The sequence below is a fragment of the Leptonychotes weddellii genome, chromosome 7 (genome assembly GCF_054177405.1).
Source record: "Leptonychotes weddellii isolate Sample4059 chromosome 7, ASM5417740v2, whole genome shotgun sequence".
Lineage (NCBI taxonomy): Eukaryota > Metazoa > Chordata > Mammalia > Carnivora > Phocidae > Leptonychotes > Leptonychotes weddellii.
Window position 1 is genome coordinate 114,934,657 of NC_138375.1, and position 18,023 is coordinate 114,952,679.

General features: G+C 41.9%; 1 protein-coding gene and 1 long non-coding RNA gene across 3 annotated transcripts in view; one reads left to right on the forward strand and one right to left on the reverse strand.

Moving 5' to 3' along the window:
- SEC24A (SEC24 homolog A, COPII component) overlaps window positions 1-9,300 on the reverse strand; it is a 67,542-nt gene extending 58,242 nt beyond the window's left edge. For both annotated transcript variants that reach the window (XM_081827053.1, XM_006731016.3), the window contains exon 1: window positions 8,846-9,300. In XM_081827053.1, the coding sequence (XP_081683179.1) occupies window positions 8,846-8,942 (97 nt within the window). In that variant the 5' untranslated portion in view covers window positions 8,943-9,300. The remainder of the gene's footprint in view (window positions 1-8,845) is intronic.
- Window positions 9,299-16,192, forward strand: LOC115940158 (uncharacterized). Its single transcript, XR_004074949.2, has 3 exons — window positions 9,299-9,689; window positions 12,145-12,185; window positions 15,434-16,192. It is a non-coding gene; the product is annotated as an uncharacterized LOC115940158 (long non-coding RNA).
- Window positions 16,193-18,023: the final 1,831 nt, after the last annotated feature.

Genomic DNA, 18,023 nt, shown 5'->3' on the forward strand with positions numbered 1-18,023 from the left:
GGGTCAGAGGGAGAAGCAGACTCCCTGCCGAGCAGGGAGCCCGATGCGGGACTCGATCCAGGGACTCCAGGATCATGACCTGAGCCGAAGGCAGTCGCTTAACCAACTGAGCCACCCAGGCGCCCGGGAATGAGATTTATATGAAACACTTACAGTGATGTTTCTCATAGTACTCAATAAATATGTTTGCTGTCTTCACCTAAGAAACATGTACTTGTGCAGCATTCACCTAAGTCTATTTATCAGTAAACCAAATAATTTCATCTGAACTAGTCGTTTTCTTTCTAGTCTTTCATTTAGTTAAAGACTAATCCTGTATTTAGCCTAATTATTCATTTTATTCCAAATGGATAAGAACATTCTATTCATTCCCTCATTGAAAGACACATTTACCAAATATCATCAAAGGAAACAAAGGTGAGTAAGGTCCACTCCAACACTGCCCTCAAGTAGCTCATCACGGTCCAGACTGGAAGACAAAGAACCAGGCAGGACAACAGAGAGTGATGTGACAGTGGCAACTCAGGGCACTATGAGAGCACCAAGAAAGTAACACTTAGGCTAAAGGGAAGGCAGAAAGGTAGCAAAGATGGCTTCCTGAGAAAGGGAAGTTTCAATTAAGATCTTAAGAGATAATCAGAGTTAGTTCCAGGAAAGGAGTATCAAGACTGTTTCCAGAAAAGGGAGCAACATGTGAAACAGCCTGTGGTTATAAAAAGGCATTGTGAGAAAAGTTCATTATAATAGAACAAAACTCAAGTGACTGAGCAAATGTCTGAAGTGCAACACAAGTTCAGAATTATTCGCTTCAAGAGTCTGGATTTCAGGGGCACCTGGGTGGCTCTGTCCCTTAAGCATCCAACTCTTGATTCTGGCTTGGGTTGTGATCTCAAGGTCCTGGGATGGAGCCCTGAGTCCAGCTCCACGCTCAGCGCAGTCTCCTTGTTCCTCAACTTCTGCTCTTCCCCCTGAATGTGTGCTGGCAACTCTCTTTCTCTCTCATTAAAAAAAAAAAGTCTGGATTTCATCCTAAGAACACTGGGAGGCTTGAGAGAGAAAGAGAGTGAGCGTGCACACACGAGTGGGGGGCAGGGGAAGAGGGAGAGGGACAAGCAGACTCCCCGATGAGTAGGGAGCCCAACACAGGGCTCAATCCCAGGACCCTAAGATCATGACCTGAGCTGAAGTCAGACTCTTAACCAACTGAGCATGTGACTCTTGATCTCAGGATCATGAGTTCAAGCCCCATGCTGGGCTTAGAGCTTATTTAAAATGATTTTAATATTTTTTATTCTGAAGTCATTAATAAATTAAGTAGCCCATCAAAATTATAGATTAGAAATTATAGTGGGTCCAGAACACACCACTGTGGCATACAAGTTATTTTGAGCACAGGGCATGAGTTCCTGAAATCTCTTACCTACCCAAAAGCAGAGCCTCCCAAAAGAATGCCAAAAAATTCAATTATCATAAATCTCCAGACCAGGAACAACCAGAAATAACTGACTCCTATCACCTGAGATGAGAAGTCTCCACACCACACCTAAACATACATTGCCACAAACCTTTCAAATCTCCCATCTATTCTATTAAAGGCCCATTTATTTTTCCTAAAAATCATTTTGTTTTCCCTAAGTGCCCTTCTCTCTCTCCCCTTCCCCTATTAAGATGGTACCTAAGGGGTGCCTGGCAGTTCAGTCGTTAAGCGTCTGCCTTCGGCTCAGGTCATGATCCCAGGGTCCTGGGATCGAGCCCCACATCGGCTCCCTGCTCAGCAGGGAACCCGCTTCTCCCTCTCCCGCTCCCCCTGCTTGTACTCTCGCTGTCAAATAAATAAATAAAATCTTAAAAAAAAGATGGTACCCAAGTCCCAAATTCTATCTGTCTCTTTGAGTCACATTTTTTTAAACTCTCATACTACTTAAAAAAAATTATATCTTCTCTCTTACTGATCTGTCTCTTGCCAGTTTAATTCACAGGCCCCCAAACACCAAATCTAACAGTGTAGAAAAAGTTCTTCCCCAACAACTGAAAAGAAGTTTCATCTTTATTTTTTTCAATTTTTTAAAAGATTTTATTTATTTGAGAGAGAGAGAGAGTGAGAGAGAGAGGAAGAATGAGTGGGGATGGGGCAGAGGAAGAGGAAGAAACAGACTCCCACTGAGTGTGGAGCCCGATGCAGGGCTCCATCCCAGGACCCGAGACCACGACCTGAGCCAAAGTCAGAAGCAACCAAGAGATTAAAATAAAAGCAGATGGCGGCACCTGGGTGGTTCAGTAGGTTGACAGTCTGACTTGATTTCAGCTCAGGTCTCAGTCCTGGGATCATGAGATCAAGCCCTGCGACCCGCTCTGCACTCTGCTTCTCCCTCTCCCTCTGCTCCTCCACCCTCTCTTTCTCAAAATAAATAAATAAATAAAATCTTTAAAATAAAAGTAGATGATTGCTACTTAATTACTCAAACAGCAGCTTCAGAATCAAAGAGATATAGGTTCTATCTTTGTAAATTCCTATTCTATAGCACTCAATGGGATCCCAGGATCTCCATTTGTAAAAGTGTCATATACTAGGGGTTCTCATGTACATCAGAGGAAACTTTACCAAGAAACCACTGATGTGTCAAAATGATTGATATATGGTGAAATCTAGCATGCAAAAATTAAAAAATACTTCTGTATACTATCCCAATGAATAAAAAATAAATTTTAATTTTTTAAAAGATTTTATTTATTCATTTGAGAGAGAGACAGAGAGACAGAGAGAGCACAAGCAGGGGGAGAGGGAGAGGGAGAAGCAGACTCCCCGCTGAGCTGGGACCCTGATGCCGGGCTTGATCCCAGGACCTGGAGATCATGACCTGAGCCGAAGGCAGACACTTAACCACCCAGGCGCCCCCAAAATAAATTTTAATTTTACAAGTTTCTTCAAGAAAGCCTACTGAACAGTCACAAAAGCACAATGCATTAACTACCTCTTTCATGCAAATTTAACACTAAGGGGAAAAGATGTCGCCCAGAATGGTTTCCCCTAAAATTTCAAGCAAGAGAAAGACCTATGATTGTATTATTAAGCAACTCATTCATTAATCCATTCAGTAAATACATATTGAGCTACTATTTGCCAGGGACAGTTTACATTTCCCATCTATCACACATGAATCCAACTGAATGACCAATTTAAATTAATTCAAGGCTCTCCAGAGTATGGTTCTATTAATTATAGTGCCATACATGGAAGTATAAATAAAAGAGAAAAGTAACCAAATATTCAAAAATATCACATTTGAGACAGCAGTATGTTCCTTAAACTTTGAAAAGTTCCTTCTTTTTGTGTATGTGTTTTTAAATACAACAGGTCTGAAGGATAAATTAACTACTGGGAAAAATTTTTTTTGATTCAGCACCTCACTCCACACATTAAATATATTCTGATCACTAAGAGAGCTGACCAAATGAAACTTTAAGTACAAAAAATGGATGCCACTGTGAGTACAACTTGTGGATCAGTCACTAAAAAATAACAGCTTTCAGAAAGCAATGCAAAGAGAAAAGCAAATGCAAGGAATCTTGGGGTAGGGGCAATTACAGGATCTGGAAGATGTTCATGAAATGTGATGTTGAAAAAAAAAAAAGAAATGTGATGTTGAAATAGCAAAGAAATTGACTAAATACTAAAAAAAGTGAGGGTCAGGTCATATATTAATTATAATCCAAAAGAGAATAAGCCAGGAGGCAGTTTTGAAAAATGTAAACTTACTGTAATTATTTGCATCCACCTACACAAAGAAACCAAAGAGAAGGCTCTGATCCTTGATTCAGGGTCTAATTCACAGTGCTAGGTCCTGAGATTCAGAGGTAACAACCAGATAAACTGAGTAACAGTGGTTAAGACTGCCTAGGTTTGAATCTAGGTTCCACAACTTATTAGCTGTGTGACCTTGAACTAGTTCCTTGTCCACTCATCAATTTCCTTATCAGTACTTAACAGCTCTTACTCCACAGTCTTGTTGTGAGGGTTAAATGAGATGTTGCGTATAATGCAACCTAGCACTGGGCATGGAATATGTAAACAATAAATGTTAGTTCTTGGTTACTATATCTGTCTTTCAGGAACTTCCAGTCTATCAGCAGAGATAAACAAGAAGCTTAACACCCTAAGTTCTCATAGACATACACAAAGAGTTTATGGAAGTCCAAAGTTACTGCCCCTACTGAAAACATTAAAAGACCACAGCAACCATTACTATAGACCACAAGCCAAATTTATTCATAGCATGCTTTGATCATGACTAGAGACTTCCTATATCAAATACACAATCATAAACATCGTTTACATCATAGTGAAAATAAAAAAGACCTACATTTCTGTCATGCCTACAATAGATCACACAAGTCTAGCATTTATTTTTTTTTTTTTAAGATTTTATTTATTTGACAGAGACACAGCGAGTCAGGGAACACAAGCAGGGGGAATGGGAGAGGGAGAAGCAGGCTTCCCGCTGAGCAGGAAGCCCAACATGGGGCTCAATCCCAGGACCCCGGGGTTCATGACCTGAGCTGAAGCAAACATTTAATGACTGAGCCACCCAGGTGCCCCACAAGTCTAGCATTTAAATTGATGACCAAAAAACACCCCCCAATATATTCTATTGTTTTAGCTAATATTGTAAAAAAAAAAAAAAATACACTGAAAAATTCATCAGAAAAAAAAGGAGTTGGAAATGAGCTCTAATCTTGTATTAAGTGAATACATGTTTAGTGACTTAAATTGCAAAACACCCAATTCTAAAACTTCCATTCCATGAAACTGGTAACTCCTAAAATGTGCCTAACACCATGTGGAAAGTTGGAGAGAGGATGATGTACAAAAGCAGGTATCCTTGCTCTTACAGGATTTACAGTCTAGAGGGCAGAAAGATATTATTTTATAAAATTACATACATTAGGGGCACTTGGGTGGCTCAGCTAACAGTTAAATGTCTGCCTTCAGCTCAGGTCACAATCCCAGGGTCCTGGGATTAAGCCCCACATTGGTCTCCCTGTTCAGCGAGGAGTCTGCTTCACCCTCTCCCTCTGCCCCTCCACCTGCTCATGTACTCGCTTGCTCTCTGTCTCAAATAAATAAAATCTTTAAAAAATAAAAAATAAATAAAAATTTAAAAATTACATACATTAAACCAGGGATATCTGGGTGGGAGAGAGGGTGACAAATATCCTTCTGACCTCTACTCTATTTGGGAAAAAGTGAACATTACAAAAATATTACCAAAAATAAAATTAGTAAAACTACAGTTTCTAAATGCCTTGGCAAACTGATCCAAATAATCAAAAAACACAACTAATTAAAAGTGGGAGTCATGGGGCACCTGGATGGCTCAGCTGGTTAAAGAGCCGACTTTCGGCTCAGGTCATGATCTCAGGGTCATGGGATGGAGCCCCATGTTGGGCTCTGCCCTCAGTGTGGAGTCTGCTTGTCCCTCTCCCTCCGCCCCCTGCCAGAGCATGTGCACACACACACTCTCTCTCTCAAATAAATAAAATTTTTTAAAAAGTGGCAGTCACGAGGAGCACCAGCCTAGCTCAGTCAGTAGAGCATGGAACTCTTAATCTTGGGGTTGTGAATTTGAGCCCCACACTGGGTATAGAGATTATTAAAAAAAAAAAAAAATTAAATCTTTAACAAAAAAAAGTGGGAGTCATGATTTGCCTTTAGCCTTATTACATACTAATGAGATGAAGATATGCCAGTTTATTTTTTTTTAAGATTTTATTTATTTATTTGAGAGAAGAGAGAATGAGAGAGAGCATGAGAGGGGGTTGGGTCAGAGGGAGCAGCAGACTCCCCACTGAGCAGGGAGTCCGATGCAGACTCGATGCGGAACTCGATCCCAGGACTCCAGGATCATGACCCAAGCCAAAGGCAGTCGCCCAACCAACTGAGCCACCCAGGCGCCCAAGAGATGCCAGTTTAAATAGTCTTGCAGTTTCACTGTCAATTTTTGCAAAGAAAATATGTGTACACAAATCTATACAGACTTAGAAAAACCTGCCTAGACAACCTTTAGATTGTAATGCAATGTAACAATCTACCACAGAAAAATGTGTCTTGGTGTGTCAGAAATTACGTAATATAATGACACCATAAAATACCATAGGAAGTTACAGAAAAATGGAAAAGGTAACTATTCAGTCTTCTGATTACCTAAAAAATATCTGAATATTCAACTGAACTGTAATATGTAATTTAAGAAAGCTACATTGGAAGGTATAGGCTTCCAGTTATGGAATGAGTAAGTCATACAGATGAAAGGTACAGCCTAGGAAATATAGTCAGTGGTGTTGTAATAGGGTTGTATGGTGACAGATGGTAGCTACACTTGCAGTAAGAACAGCAAGTAGAGAAGTCCAATCAGTACTGTTGTATACCGGAAATTAATTTAACATTGTGTCAACTACAATTTTAAAAAGCTACATAAACAAGTGCCTGGGTGTCTCAGTCAGTTAAGCATCTAACTCTTGATTTCAGCTCCAGTCATGATCTCAGGGTCACGAGATGGAGCCCCTCGCAGGACTCTGTGCTCACCTGGAAGTCTGCTGGAGATTCTCTCTACCCCTCTTCCTCTGTCATTCCCCTGGCTCACACTCAGGTGCACTTGCGCAAGCTCACTCACTCACTCTCTCCCTCCCTCCCCAAAATAAATAAATAAATATTAAAAAAATAAAAATAAAAAGCTACATTAAATCTACAGTATGAGTATGTAAGGAGCAATAACTGCCCTGAAAGAGTTAACCAATAAAATCAGATTTCAGCACTGAACTTTTTTTTTCACCTTCTAGAAAAATACCCTCTCCAATTTTCCACCGCATCCCTACTGTTTTTATTATTAGTGGGATGAACAACAAAGAAACCCAGTACAGGCCATCAGCCATTTTACTGAGACTAATTCTATAAAAGCTTTAGAAATAGGGATTATAAAGACTTTCAAAATTGTATCTTCAAAAGGCTATTTGTAGTCTTAGGATTTCCTTTTCTAAGTGAATCCTCAATTGGCTCTGGGCAACGTGTATACAGGGACTGTTTTCTTTTACATTCCCAAGGACACAATTTAGAAAGTGTGCAACAAATGTCTGTTGGACATGATCAAATCAAGAGTGACAAATTTTTTTATACTACATAGCAGTGGCTAACTTCCTTTAGTATTTCAAAATTATCACAACGACACTTATATATAAACTTACAAGCATATTTGCAGGATTTGCCATTTAAAGCTCATGTAAAATTGCAATTTATAGATTTAAAGAAAAAGCCATAGCCATATGACTTTTTTTTTCCCTAAGGATACAGAAGTTTATTGAATACACTGCAAGAGAGCAGCAGGCAGGACAGGAGAGGAGAGGCTGTCTGCAACCATATGACATCTTAAGGGTTTTTTTGCCTTAAAGTGAAAGTCTTATAATCATTTCATCCTCAGTGTAAATGTTACTAAATAGCCTAAAATCAAATAAAGTTTACATAATCTGTTACCACAAATATGAGAAAGAGGGGTGCCTGGGTGGCTCAGTCGTTAAGCGTCTGCATTCAGCTCAGATCATGATCCCAGGGTCCTGGGATCGAGCCCCGCATCGGGCTCCCTGCTCCACGGGAAGCCTGCTTCTCCCTCTCCCACTCCCCCTACTTGTGTTCCCCCTCTCGCTGTGTCTCTCTCTCTCAAATAAATAAATAAAATCTTAAAAAAAAAAAACAAATATGAGAAGGAACAATTCATTCGACTTAACACCATTACTGTGCTGACACTTATTCTTGCTTCTGCCTACATACCTGCCTACTCAGACATTTTTAAAAGTCTTTTAGAGACTTCTTTGTAAAGAAAACACTAGTCTTCTCTAAAAACAATGTAAATTAGGTATTTGAGTCACTGGCTAGTTTCCCGAACTTCACAAAAATCTTAGATTACAATGGGCAATTTAAGTATATTAGTTTTATTCTACTAGTTTTGTTTCGATGAGCCAAAGATTTACTGGTAAATCAGTAATCTGGCAAGATATTGGGAAAAATCTTTCTCTAATATAACAATTATAGTAAGTTTAGCAAATCGCAACGTAGGACAATTTAAAGACTCCTAGAAGAGGCATAAAACTCTCACACCAAGTGAGAAAGTGTAGTGCCACATGTACACTCTCGACGGAGGTTCAGAGCTATATCCAACCACTTTTCCAAGTGAGTAAAGACCTCTGGAAATTAAACAGGAGATCGTCCCCTATTATTTGGTTCTTCAAAGGTGAAAAACTGAACAGGTGGCCTAAGTACAATTCGCGTAAGGTTCTGGGAGACACGAGCAGGCCTTAAAGGGGACTGCCAAAAGCACAATCATTCATTTATCTCCACAAATTCAGACTGGGTACGCCCCCACCCCACCCCACCCCACCTCAGGCCCTGTGGAACTGAAATCAATCAGTCCCTGAGCTCTGCTCTCTGGAAGACAGGGTGAAGTGGCAAGGAGGGGAAAGCACATAAACAGGCACTATAAGTCTTGCATGCGAGTACTGAGGTATGCACCGAATCTGTACCTTTCACCCATGTATACCCAGCGTGTCTTATTCAGCAAGCGCTCATTAATTGTTCACTGAACCCATGAATAAATAAATATGAGACACTTAAGACGAGCTCGGAGTTGCGGCTGCATATTCGCGGCGGTCTCCTTGGCCCAGGCGCCCACCACCACCCGCTCATTTGCCCGGCCGGGAGTTCACCCTCTCCTGTCGCCACAGGCAACGGCAATAACCAAAGGTCAGCTTGAGCCCGGGCCCAGGCCACGCCAGCCGCCCGCCCCCGGGCGGTACTTACCGTTGGTGTAGAGAGACCCCGAGGCCGAGGAGGCCCCGTTCTGGGCCTGCAGGCCGGTTGGGGCGCCGCCGGAGGCCGGTATCCCCGGCTGGGACATGACGACGGTGCGCGTCGGGGTTGGAAGGGAATGGTCGGGGTCTGCGACAGCGCCAAACGAAGAGCTGAGAGACGACTGCTAGAAGCGGAGGGAAGGAACCACCGACTCAGGACTGAGGCGAGGAGGAGAGAGGGCGGCGCATCATGCCCTAGGCACGGTGCGGCATTCTTCCCAGCCCGCGAGCGGCCACGGCTTGGCCTGGGAGCTGAGGCTTGGAAGTCGGACCGGTGGGGCCGAGAACGCCGGGCTGGACGGCGGCAGCCTAACGAGAGAGAAGAGAGGCCCCGGCCGGAAGTGCCTGTCAGCCGCTGGCCGCGCAGGCGCAATCGGGACACGTGGCACTTCCGGCTCCGGGCTCGCCGCCGCTACCGCGGTCGCGACGCTCTCTTCTCCCCTCGGAGCGGCCCAGAGGCCACCTGACAGCTCCGGGTGTCCCAGCCCGAAGGACCGTGCTCGACCTCGCCTGCCACGTCACTGAGTCTTACCGTCGGCCGGAAGTGGCGTGTGTCACTGCTACGGAAATCCCCGCCGTAATGAACGTCATCTCGCGGGCAGGGCCAGAATCTGAGGGCAGGCAGGGCTTCAGTAGCCACTTTCGAGGGGTGGGACTGACAGTTCCGCTCCTGGCGTTTGTGAGGATTACCTGAGACGACAGACGTCATCGTCCTCTCTTGAGACTATACCTCTGGTAGCCGAACTGATGAATATTCATCGCAGTATTTCATTTCACATTTCATCATATTCCAGGTGTAAACTGTAGGGTTTTGTTTTTTTTAAAGGGGTTATTATGTACGTGTGTTAAAAGTGTAATCAAATCGAGGAGGAAGCCTTTGTTTTTTGACTGGACGACTCAGAACTAATTTTAATTTTGAAACTCGCTGATTCATAGCATAGTCACGCGAAAGTTCATTAACATCACGTTGAACAGCAGGTTTAAATGGCAGTTTTAGTTCCTCTTCTAAGAGTTTACAGTAAGGTAAAACATTCAAATTTCCTTTCTGGGCAAGTAGACTTTTTTTTTTCCAAGTAGACTTTTTTTTTTATTTTTGAGGCTAAGGGGAGGTAGAAACCGGAGTGATAGGATAGTACAGTTAATTGATGATCTCCTTAACCATTTTAGCTACCTTCATTCTACTTAGGTTTTTCCTGCCCTGAGCTGATGACAAAGTTCTTCTTTAAACTGAAGATTTGTTCTGTTGATTAAAACATCATGCCAAGGGTGCCTGGGTTGCTCAGTCAGTTAAGTGTCTGCCTTTGGCTCAAGTCATGATCCCAAGGTCCTGGGATTGAGCTCCATATCGGACTCCCTTCTCAAGGGGGAGTCTGCTTCTCCCTCTCCCTCGCCTCTCCTCCCTACTAGTGTTTTCTCTCTCTCTCTCAAGTAAACAAATCTTTTTTAAAAAATGTCATGGGAAAGGTTTTGCAACTGGTGAAGGGTGAAGTAGATCTTAATTCATTTAATATCAAATACCTACTATGAAATACTGTATTTATACTGTATAATGTTATATTACATAATCATTAGAGCAAGAGTTAAACCACTGTGTCAGACCTGAAAAGCAAACAGTAAAAATCAAATAACTAAGGGTTAAATTTTATCCTAACCCTGTTTTTATCATTTGCCTCAGAACCTTACTGAAAATGTATTTGCCCTTTTGGTGTTAAACAATTAAACTCCTTTGCACAAGATACAAGTACAAAGGTTTCTTTAGGATGAAGATGATACTTTTTTTTTTAAGATTTTATTTATTTATTTGACAGAGACACAGTGAGGGAGGGAACACAAGCAGGGGGAGTGAGAGAGGGAGAAGCAGGCTTCCCGCGGAGCAGGGAGCCCGATGTGGGGCTCGATCCCAGGACACTGGGATCATGACCTGAGCCAAAGGCAAACGCTTAGCAACTGAGCCACCCAGGTGCCCCTGAAAGATGATACTTTTAGTCAAACTGTTTCCCTATAACAAAATCCCAAATCATATATCCCAAGAACACTTAAAAATATAAGCAACACAAGCCTCTAAATGTTTTAAAAGAAAACAGACCTCAGAAAGAAACTAACTTCCTGAGAGGTCAGACAGAAAATCACTGTCACTCTTCAAAGGGGAAGATGCTTAGACCTGGTCTCAAACTTGCCGTAGTTTAATTTTTTTTTTTTTTAATGCAACTCCTTAATTGGTTTATTGACCTTGGCACAGGAGTTTGATTTGGTTAAATCAAGCTTTCTTTGGACTTTGTTCTGTTGAAGCAATATCTGTGTGTTCAGAGGGGAAAAAAACTAATAGGATTAGCCATTTTAAAACATAAATCATGGGGTGCCTGGGTGGCTCAGATGGTTACGCGTCTGCCTTCGGCTCAGGTCATGATCCTGGGGTCCTGGGATGGAGTCCCGCATCAGGCTCCTGCTCAGCGGGGAGCCTGCTTCTCCCTCTGCCTCTCTCTCTCTCTGTCTCTTATGAATAAATAAATAAAATCTTAAAAAGAAAAAAACATAAATCATGGTTGGTTAAATAAGGTTAAATAGGGGTGCCTGGGTGGCTCAGATGGTTAAGCGTCTGCCTTCGGCTCAGGTCATGATCCAGATCCCGTGGTCCTGGCTGGGATCGAGCCCCCTGTCCAGCTCCCTGCTCTGCAGGAAGCCTACTTCTCCCTCTATCGCTCCCCCTGCTTGTGTTCTCTCTCTGGCTGTCTATCAAATAAATAAAATCTTTAAAAAGAAAACAAAAACTGTCTTTAAAAAAATAAATAAGGTTAAATAATAATATGCTAGTAAGTAAATACTGCTTTTTATAAAATTTGTCCCCTCCTCCCTCCCCCCCCAGTGTTGTTATTATTCCCCAAAAAACTATGGTTAAGTCTTTTCAGGTGTTTTTTACATTTTCAACATAGTTTTAAAATATTGAGGAGAAAAGCAGCATTTGTCATCTGCCCACCCTCAGAGACAATAGGAAATTAAGTTTAAGGAATTGAGGTGAGACAGCATAGTTAAAAACTTAATTGTCTTTTTAAGTGTCATCCACACATTGTCAAATCCTTCTCTGACTTCTTGAAGTGTGACTACCTATCAAGGAAAAATTATTAGTGCTATTACCAGTTGTTAAGGGTATTGATCTTTTTTAGTTAACTACCTGTATCTATCCTACAGTACCATACATTTTTCTAAACTAATGTCAATAATATATTCTACCTTTTTATCCTTGTTTTCCAGAACAACAGGACCCTTCTGCCACAGATACACCCTTCATATGTGTATGTATCAGATTTTCTGTACATTATTTTCAAAGCCTTCAACCCTACTTAAGATCATAAACAAACAAAAAAACAAATGACACTCCAGAGTCTCAGCAAGGAGACAGCACTATACAAAGAATGGTCCATTAAAGTTGATTATTTATTTTAGACCCAAAGAGGTAGACAGGCATTCCTAATAATATTTGCTGACATGCAGAAGTAGACTCAGGCTCACACACTAGGGCCCCTTTGCCTGCCTGCTCATCACTGTTGAATTGTCAGCTGATAAACTGGAACAATTCTGTTTACTTTTCAGAATGGGGGAATTATTTTAGGTCTTTTAATCATTTAAAAATGTGTTCTAGGGGCGCCTGGGTGGCTCAGTCATTAGGTGTCTGCCTTTGGCTCAGGTCATGATCCCAGGGTCCTGGGATCAAGCCCCGCATCGGGCTCCCTGCTCGGCGGGAAGCCTGCTTCTCCCTCTCCCACTCTCCCTGCCTGTGTTCCCTCTCTCGCTGTGTCTGTCAAATAAATAAATAAAATCTTTTTAAAAAAATAAAAATAAATAAAAATGTGTTCTATTTCAAACCAAAAAAAAAAAAAAAAAAGGTTTCAATTACAAACAATAGGTTTGTTCTGAAACTCTTGTGACTCCATTTTAAGAACAGTTCCTTAGGCCTCATTTGCCTCTGGCAGGACATCTGTTTGTATCTAAAGTCAGTAGCTCCAAAGCTGTATCACAAGAACACTCCTCTCACACCAAGCCAGCAAATCCCATGTTTTCTTTGAAAACTTTTCATCTTTATGTAGTTCTTGCCATTCTCACCACCCACTGGTTAATTTTCATCATCTTGCAGTGGAACTCCTGGGATAGCCTTTCTGGTTTGCCTCTCTCCAATCCATCCTACATGTTGAACTGAGCTCCTAAATACTTATTCTGTCTTTATTTTCCTTTACCCCAACACCTGTAATTGCTCCCTGTGCCTGTTCCATCAAGTTTCTCTGCATGGCTTTTCTCATCTCGCACTGAGTAAAATCCAAAGTCCTACTCAACCTTTGAAGTCCCACATGACCTAGCCCTACTACCTCTCTTCATCTTCCATACTCTCTCACTCACTCCGCTGCACACACACTTGCTGTTTCTCTACCTACCCAACCACAAGCCTGCCGTTCACGCTTGCTTACTTCTTATCCCTCAGTGCTCTTCCCCAAGATACACAGGTGGCTCAATCTCTCACCCCTTCAGCCTTTATTCAGGTTAACTTATTGTTTACCCCTTCTCTGAACACCCCATACAATAGCTTACCCTCCCTGCTCACTCTAACCCTCTTATCTTGCTTATTACTTTTTTTCATAGCACCTCTCATCATTGTTAAGTGCTTAGGGCTATGTTTACCTTTCTTCAGTGGGATAAAATTCTATACATATCCTGCCCATTCTAAGGTATTTTTTTTTATTTCATATGTGTCTCATTGTTTAGACTATCAGAGAGTAGAGACCAAGGATCTGTCCTTTTCACATCTGTATTCTCAGCACTTGACTTGGGGCCTCACCTTTAACAGGTGTTCGTTAAATGTTTTTGAATGAATGAATTTAAAGTGTCATCTTTTCCCATCTTCTGACTATTTTGCCTCTCATCAATTCACTACTACAAGTTCATATTTCAAGTATAGCTAAGCCACATTACTAGCACTTGTTTCTAAATTATGTCTTTAATTCTTTTAGGTTCTTTTTTTTTTAGATTTTTTTAGGGGCGCCTGGGTGGCTCAGTCGTTAAGCGTCTGCCTTCAGCTCAGGTCATGATTCCAGGACCCTGGGATCGAGCCCCGCATCGGGCTCCCTGCTCTGCAGGGAGTATGCTTCTCCCTCTTCTGCTCCCCCTGCTTGTGTTCCCTCTCTCGCTGTGTCTCTCTCTGTCAAATAAATAAATAAATCTTTAAAAAAAAAAGATTTTTAAAAATTTATTTGACAGAGTGAGCACAAGTTGGGGGAGAGGAGAGGAGTAGCAGAGGGAGAGGGAGAAGCAGGCTCCCCACTGAGCAGGGAGCTCGATCCCAGGACTCTGGGATCATGACCTGAGCCGAAGGCCGATGCTTAACCAACTGAGCCATCCAGGCGCCCCTAATTCTTTTAGGTTCTTAACTATTATGCTACATTGTATCCCATCTGATATAGACCTAATAGTGTAATTTGTCAGGCCCCATCTGCCTGAAAGTACAAAATCAAATGCCAATTCATTTTCCTTTTCTAACCCCAAATACCTCCCTCTGTCCCTACACCCTCTACAAACACCCTAGCATCACAGTATCAGAGATGCACCTTCTACTCTAAAACCCATCTTTTCATCATATTTTCTGCTGAATGACCTCACCAGTTCCTTCATTTGTTGATTAATTAATTTATTCAACAAATATCAAGTGCCTTCCTTATGCCAGGTACTTGCTAAGCACCAGCAAAAACAGAACAGGACAGACAAGGTATCTTCCTACTGTGAATTTTACAGTGGAGGAAACAAAAGAAAAATGTATATAAATATATATTTTTAAGTTTAAAATTTGGTCAGTGCTATTGAAGTATTGGTACTGAGACAGAGAATAGAGCCTGATTTGGTTAGGATGGTCAGGACAAGAGGTGACATTTAAGTTGTGATCCAAAGGATGAGAAAGCTGCTATACAGAGAGAGAAAATGGGAAGAAGAAGGGCTCTAGCCAAAGGGAACAGCACCTACAAAATGCAGAGGCAGGAATGAGCTTGCTATAGTGAGCAAGGCAGAATGGCAAGAGATAAGATTGAAGAAGTAGAGGGGGCCAGAGCAATAAGTCTTGTAAGGCGTTGTAAGGAGTTAGGCCTTGGGAAGCAGTTGAAGAGTTGTAAAGAAGGGAGTAATTTGATCCAATTCATGCTTTAAGATGAATGCATGTTAAAAAAAAATCCGGGGGGGGCACCTGGATGGCTCAGTTGGTTAAGTGTCTGCCTTCGACTCAGGTCATGATACCAGGGGCTCCCTGCTCAGTGGGGAGTCTGCTTCTCCCTCCCTCTGCCTCTTCCCTAGCTTGTGTGTGCTCTTGCTCTCTCTCTCACTCACTCTCTCAAATAAATAAATAAAATCTTTAAAGAAAATTAAAAAATCTGGGGTGCCTGGCTGGCTCAGTGGGTGGAGCATGCAACTCTTGATCTTGGGGTGGTGACTTTGAGCCCCATGTTGGGCCTAAAGCTTACTTAAAAAAAAAAAAAAATCCAACAGCTGTGATGATAATTGATTGCAGGGAGAAGAACGGAGTTGTTGCAGTAAACCAGGCCAGTGATGCCAGTAATCTGCAGTGAGGTTGTTATAGTGGAAATAAAAGTAATCCAAGTTAAAATTCTGGACTTTGATATCTCCTTTATTTTTGCTACTAACATGCCATCAATCATGACATCTTATAGGTTCCAATGTTTATAGTTTCTCACACACAACTCCGTATTTCCCTGTTCCCAACCCAGGCCTATGTTACCATTCACCTACATGACAGGAGCAGCTTCATTTCTGATCTTGATTTTCAGTCAAGCTGTTCCAATACAACCCACACACTGTGGCCAAAGCAAACTTTCAAAAACTACACTGAACATATTCTGGCTCTACTTGAAACCTTCAAGAGGCTCTATAGTTTAGGAGCCAAGGTCCCCAGCAGTCCAGCCCAAACCTACCCAGTCAAATCATAATACTTGTATGGTGCTTTTCCCATCTCTCTCCCTTTGTGTGTATTATTCTCTCTTATACCATCCCTACTGGATATTAATCCCCATTTTACCTACACAGGAACTCTAAGTGGCTAGTGATATTAGAAGCATAGCCTGTGGGGGCACCTGTGTGGCTCAGTCGTTAAGCGTCTGCCTTCAGCTCAGGTCATGATCCCAGGGTCCTGGGATCGAGCCCCGCATCGGGCTGCCTGCTCTGCCGAGAAGCCTGCTTCTCCCTCTCCCACTCCCCCTGCTTATATTCCCTCTCTCGCTGTGTCTCTCTCTGTTAAATAAATAAATAAAATCTTAAAAAAAAAAAAGCATAGTCTGTGGCTAGAGGTTGTCCTCTTATCTATCATATTTTAGTAAAAATGCACCCATTAAAATTCAGAATTTAGAATACTTAATTACATGGTAAAGCATCTATAACAAATGTTTTGAATTTTAAATGTTTTATAAAACCATGTATAGTATGATTATAATCTAATAAAAGTGGTTTATCTGTAAGGTGAGACTGGGGGTGATTTTTGTTTGCATGAGGTATTTTTCTGGATTTCCCAAACTTTTTACAGTTAATATGTATTACTTTTATAACAACAATCACCAAAAAAAATGGGGGGAAATATGCTATGTAGCCTTTAAGACTCTCCTCAAACACTGGCATCACCGGCCTCTTCGCTCCCTCACCACCACCACCATCATTTTGTACATTATTATCCTCTCTTCCCCTACCTTCTTTGAGAGTTAGGTGTGACTTAACACATTTCCCTGACCAACTGAAAGGTCCTTGAGTAAAGACGCTATGTCTTGCTTATTGTCACAACCCTCCATTCCTAGCCATTTTACAATTTGTTGCTGAAGCCAGGAGTTTAGATTTTTTAAGGCTGACTAAAATGCCAGCAATATCAGGAAAAAAAAGGCTATCCAGGATAAGAGCTATAATTTTGAGGAGTCCAGCGAAGTAGTCCTTTGACTACTTAAAAGCGATGGTTAAACCTGTTAACCTCAGGGGTTCCTGGGTGGTTCAGTGGGTTGAGCATCAGACTCTTGATTTCAGGGTCATGGGATCAAGCCCCATGTTGGGCTGCGCACTGGAGCATGGCACCTGCTTGGAATTCTCCCTCTCCTTCTCCCTTTGCCCCTCCCCGCTTGCATGCTCCCTTTGTCTCTCTACAACTTAAAAAAAAAAAAATTTTTTTTAAACCTGTTAACCTTAAAAATAAAACCGTTATTTTGCTAGGAAAAAAAAAGGTCTATTCTGAAATAGCAGAGAATTGCATTTCCAGACACACAAGCTAGGGCTCTGCAAGTCTAGAGAACAAAGGTGAGGACCACTCTTTATAGAGGAATGCCTAAGTTGAGAGGCCTTTGTTATAAACAAAACACCCATTGGAATAAACTGGGAGTTCTAAGTGTAGTGGCTTTTCACTGGCTGAGTTGTGACAGTCTCTCATTGGCTGGGCTGCTGCTGGATGAAGAAATTCTTTCCTCCTGCTATGGTAGTAAAATAGTCTTTTTCCTATGGGGAATGCAAGGTAAGTCTATTCTTGTTGGGATCTGCAATGAAGGAAGAGTGGTAGGGTATAAGAGCTCCCACTTCTGGCTCCTGATTCCATTTTACTATATATATATATATATATGTATTTAAGTAAATTCTATACCCAACATTGGGCTACAACTCATGATCCCAAGAACAAGAGTCCCATCCTCCACGGACTGAGCCAGCCAGGCACCCCTCCTGACTCCATTTTAAATGAGATTTCCTTTTATTAATTTTAAGAAACCAAACTGGATTCAAGAGTAGGTAAGTGGGAAAGAGAGTAGAGGGGAACCCAGACTGGAAAAACAAGTTCCTCTAACTCAGATCAATGGACTCTAGTGAAATTCTTCAATCCCTTCAGGACAAAACTGTATCTAGGAGGGGTGCCTGGGTAGCTCAGTTGGTTAAGTGTCTGCCTTCCGTTCAGGTCATAATCCGGGATTGGGCCCCACATCAGGCTCCCTGCTTGTGCTGTCTCGCTCTCTCTCTGTCAAATAATAAAATCTTTTAAAAAGTACATAGGAGGGGCACCTGGGTGGCTCAGTCGGTTAAGCATCAGCCTTTGCCTCAGGTCATGATCCCAGAGTCCTGGGATC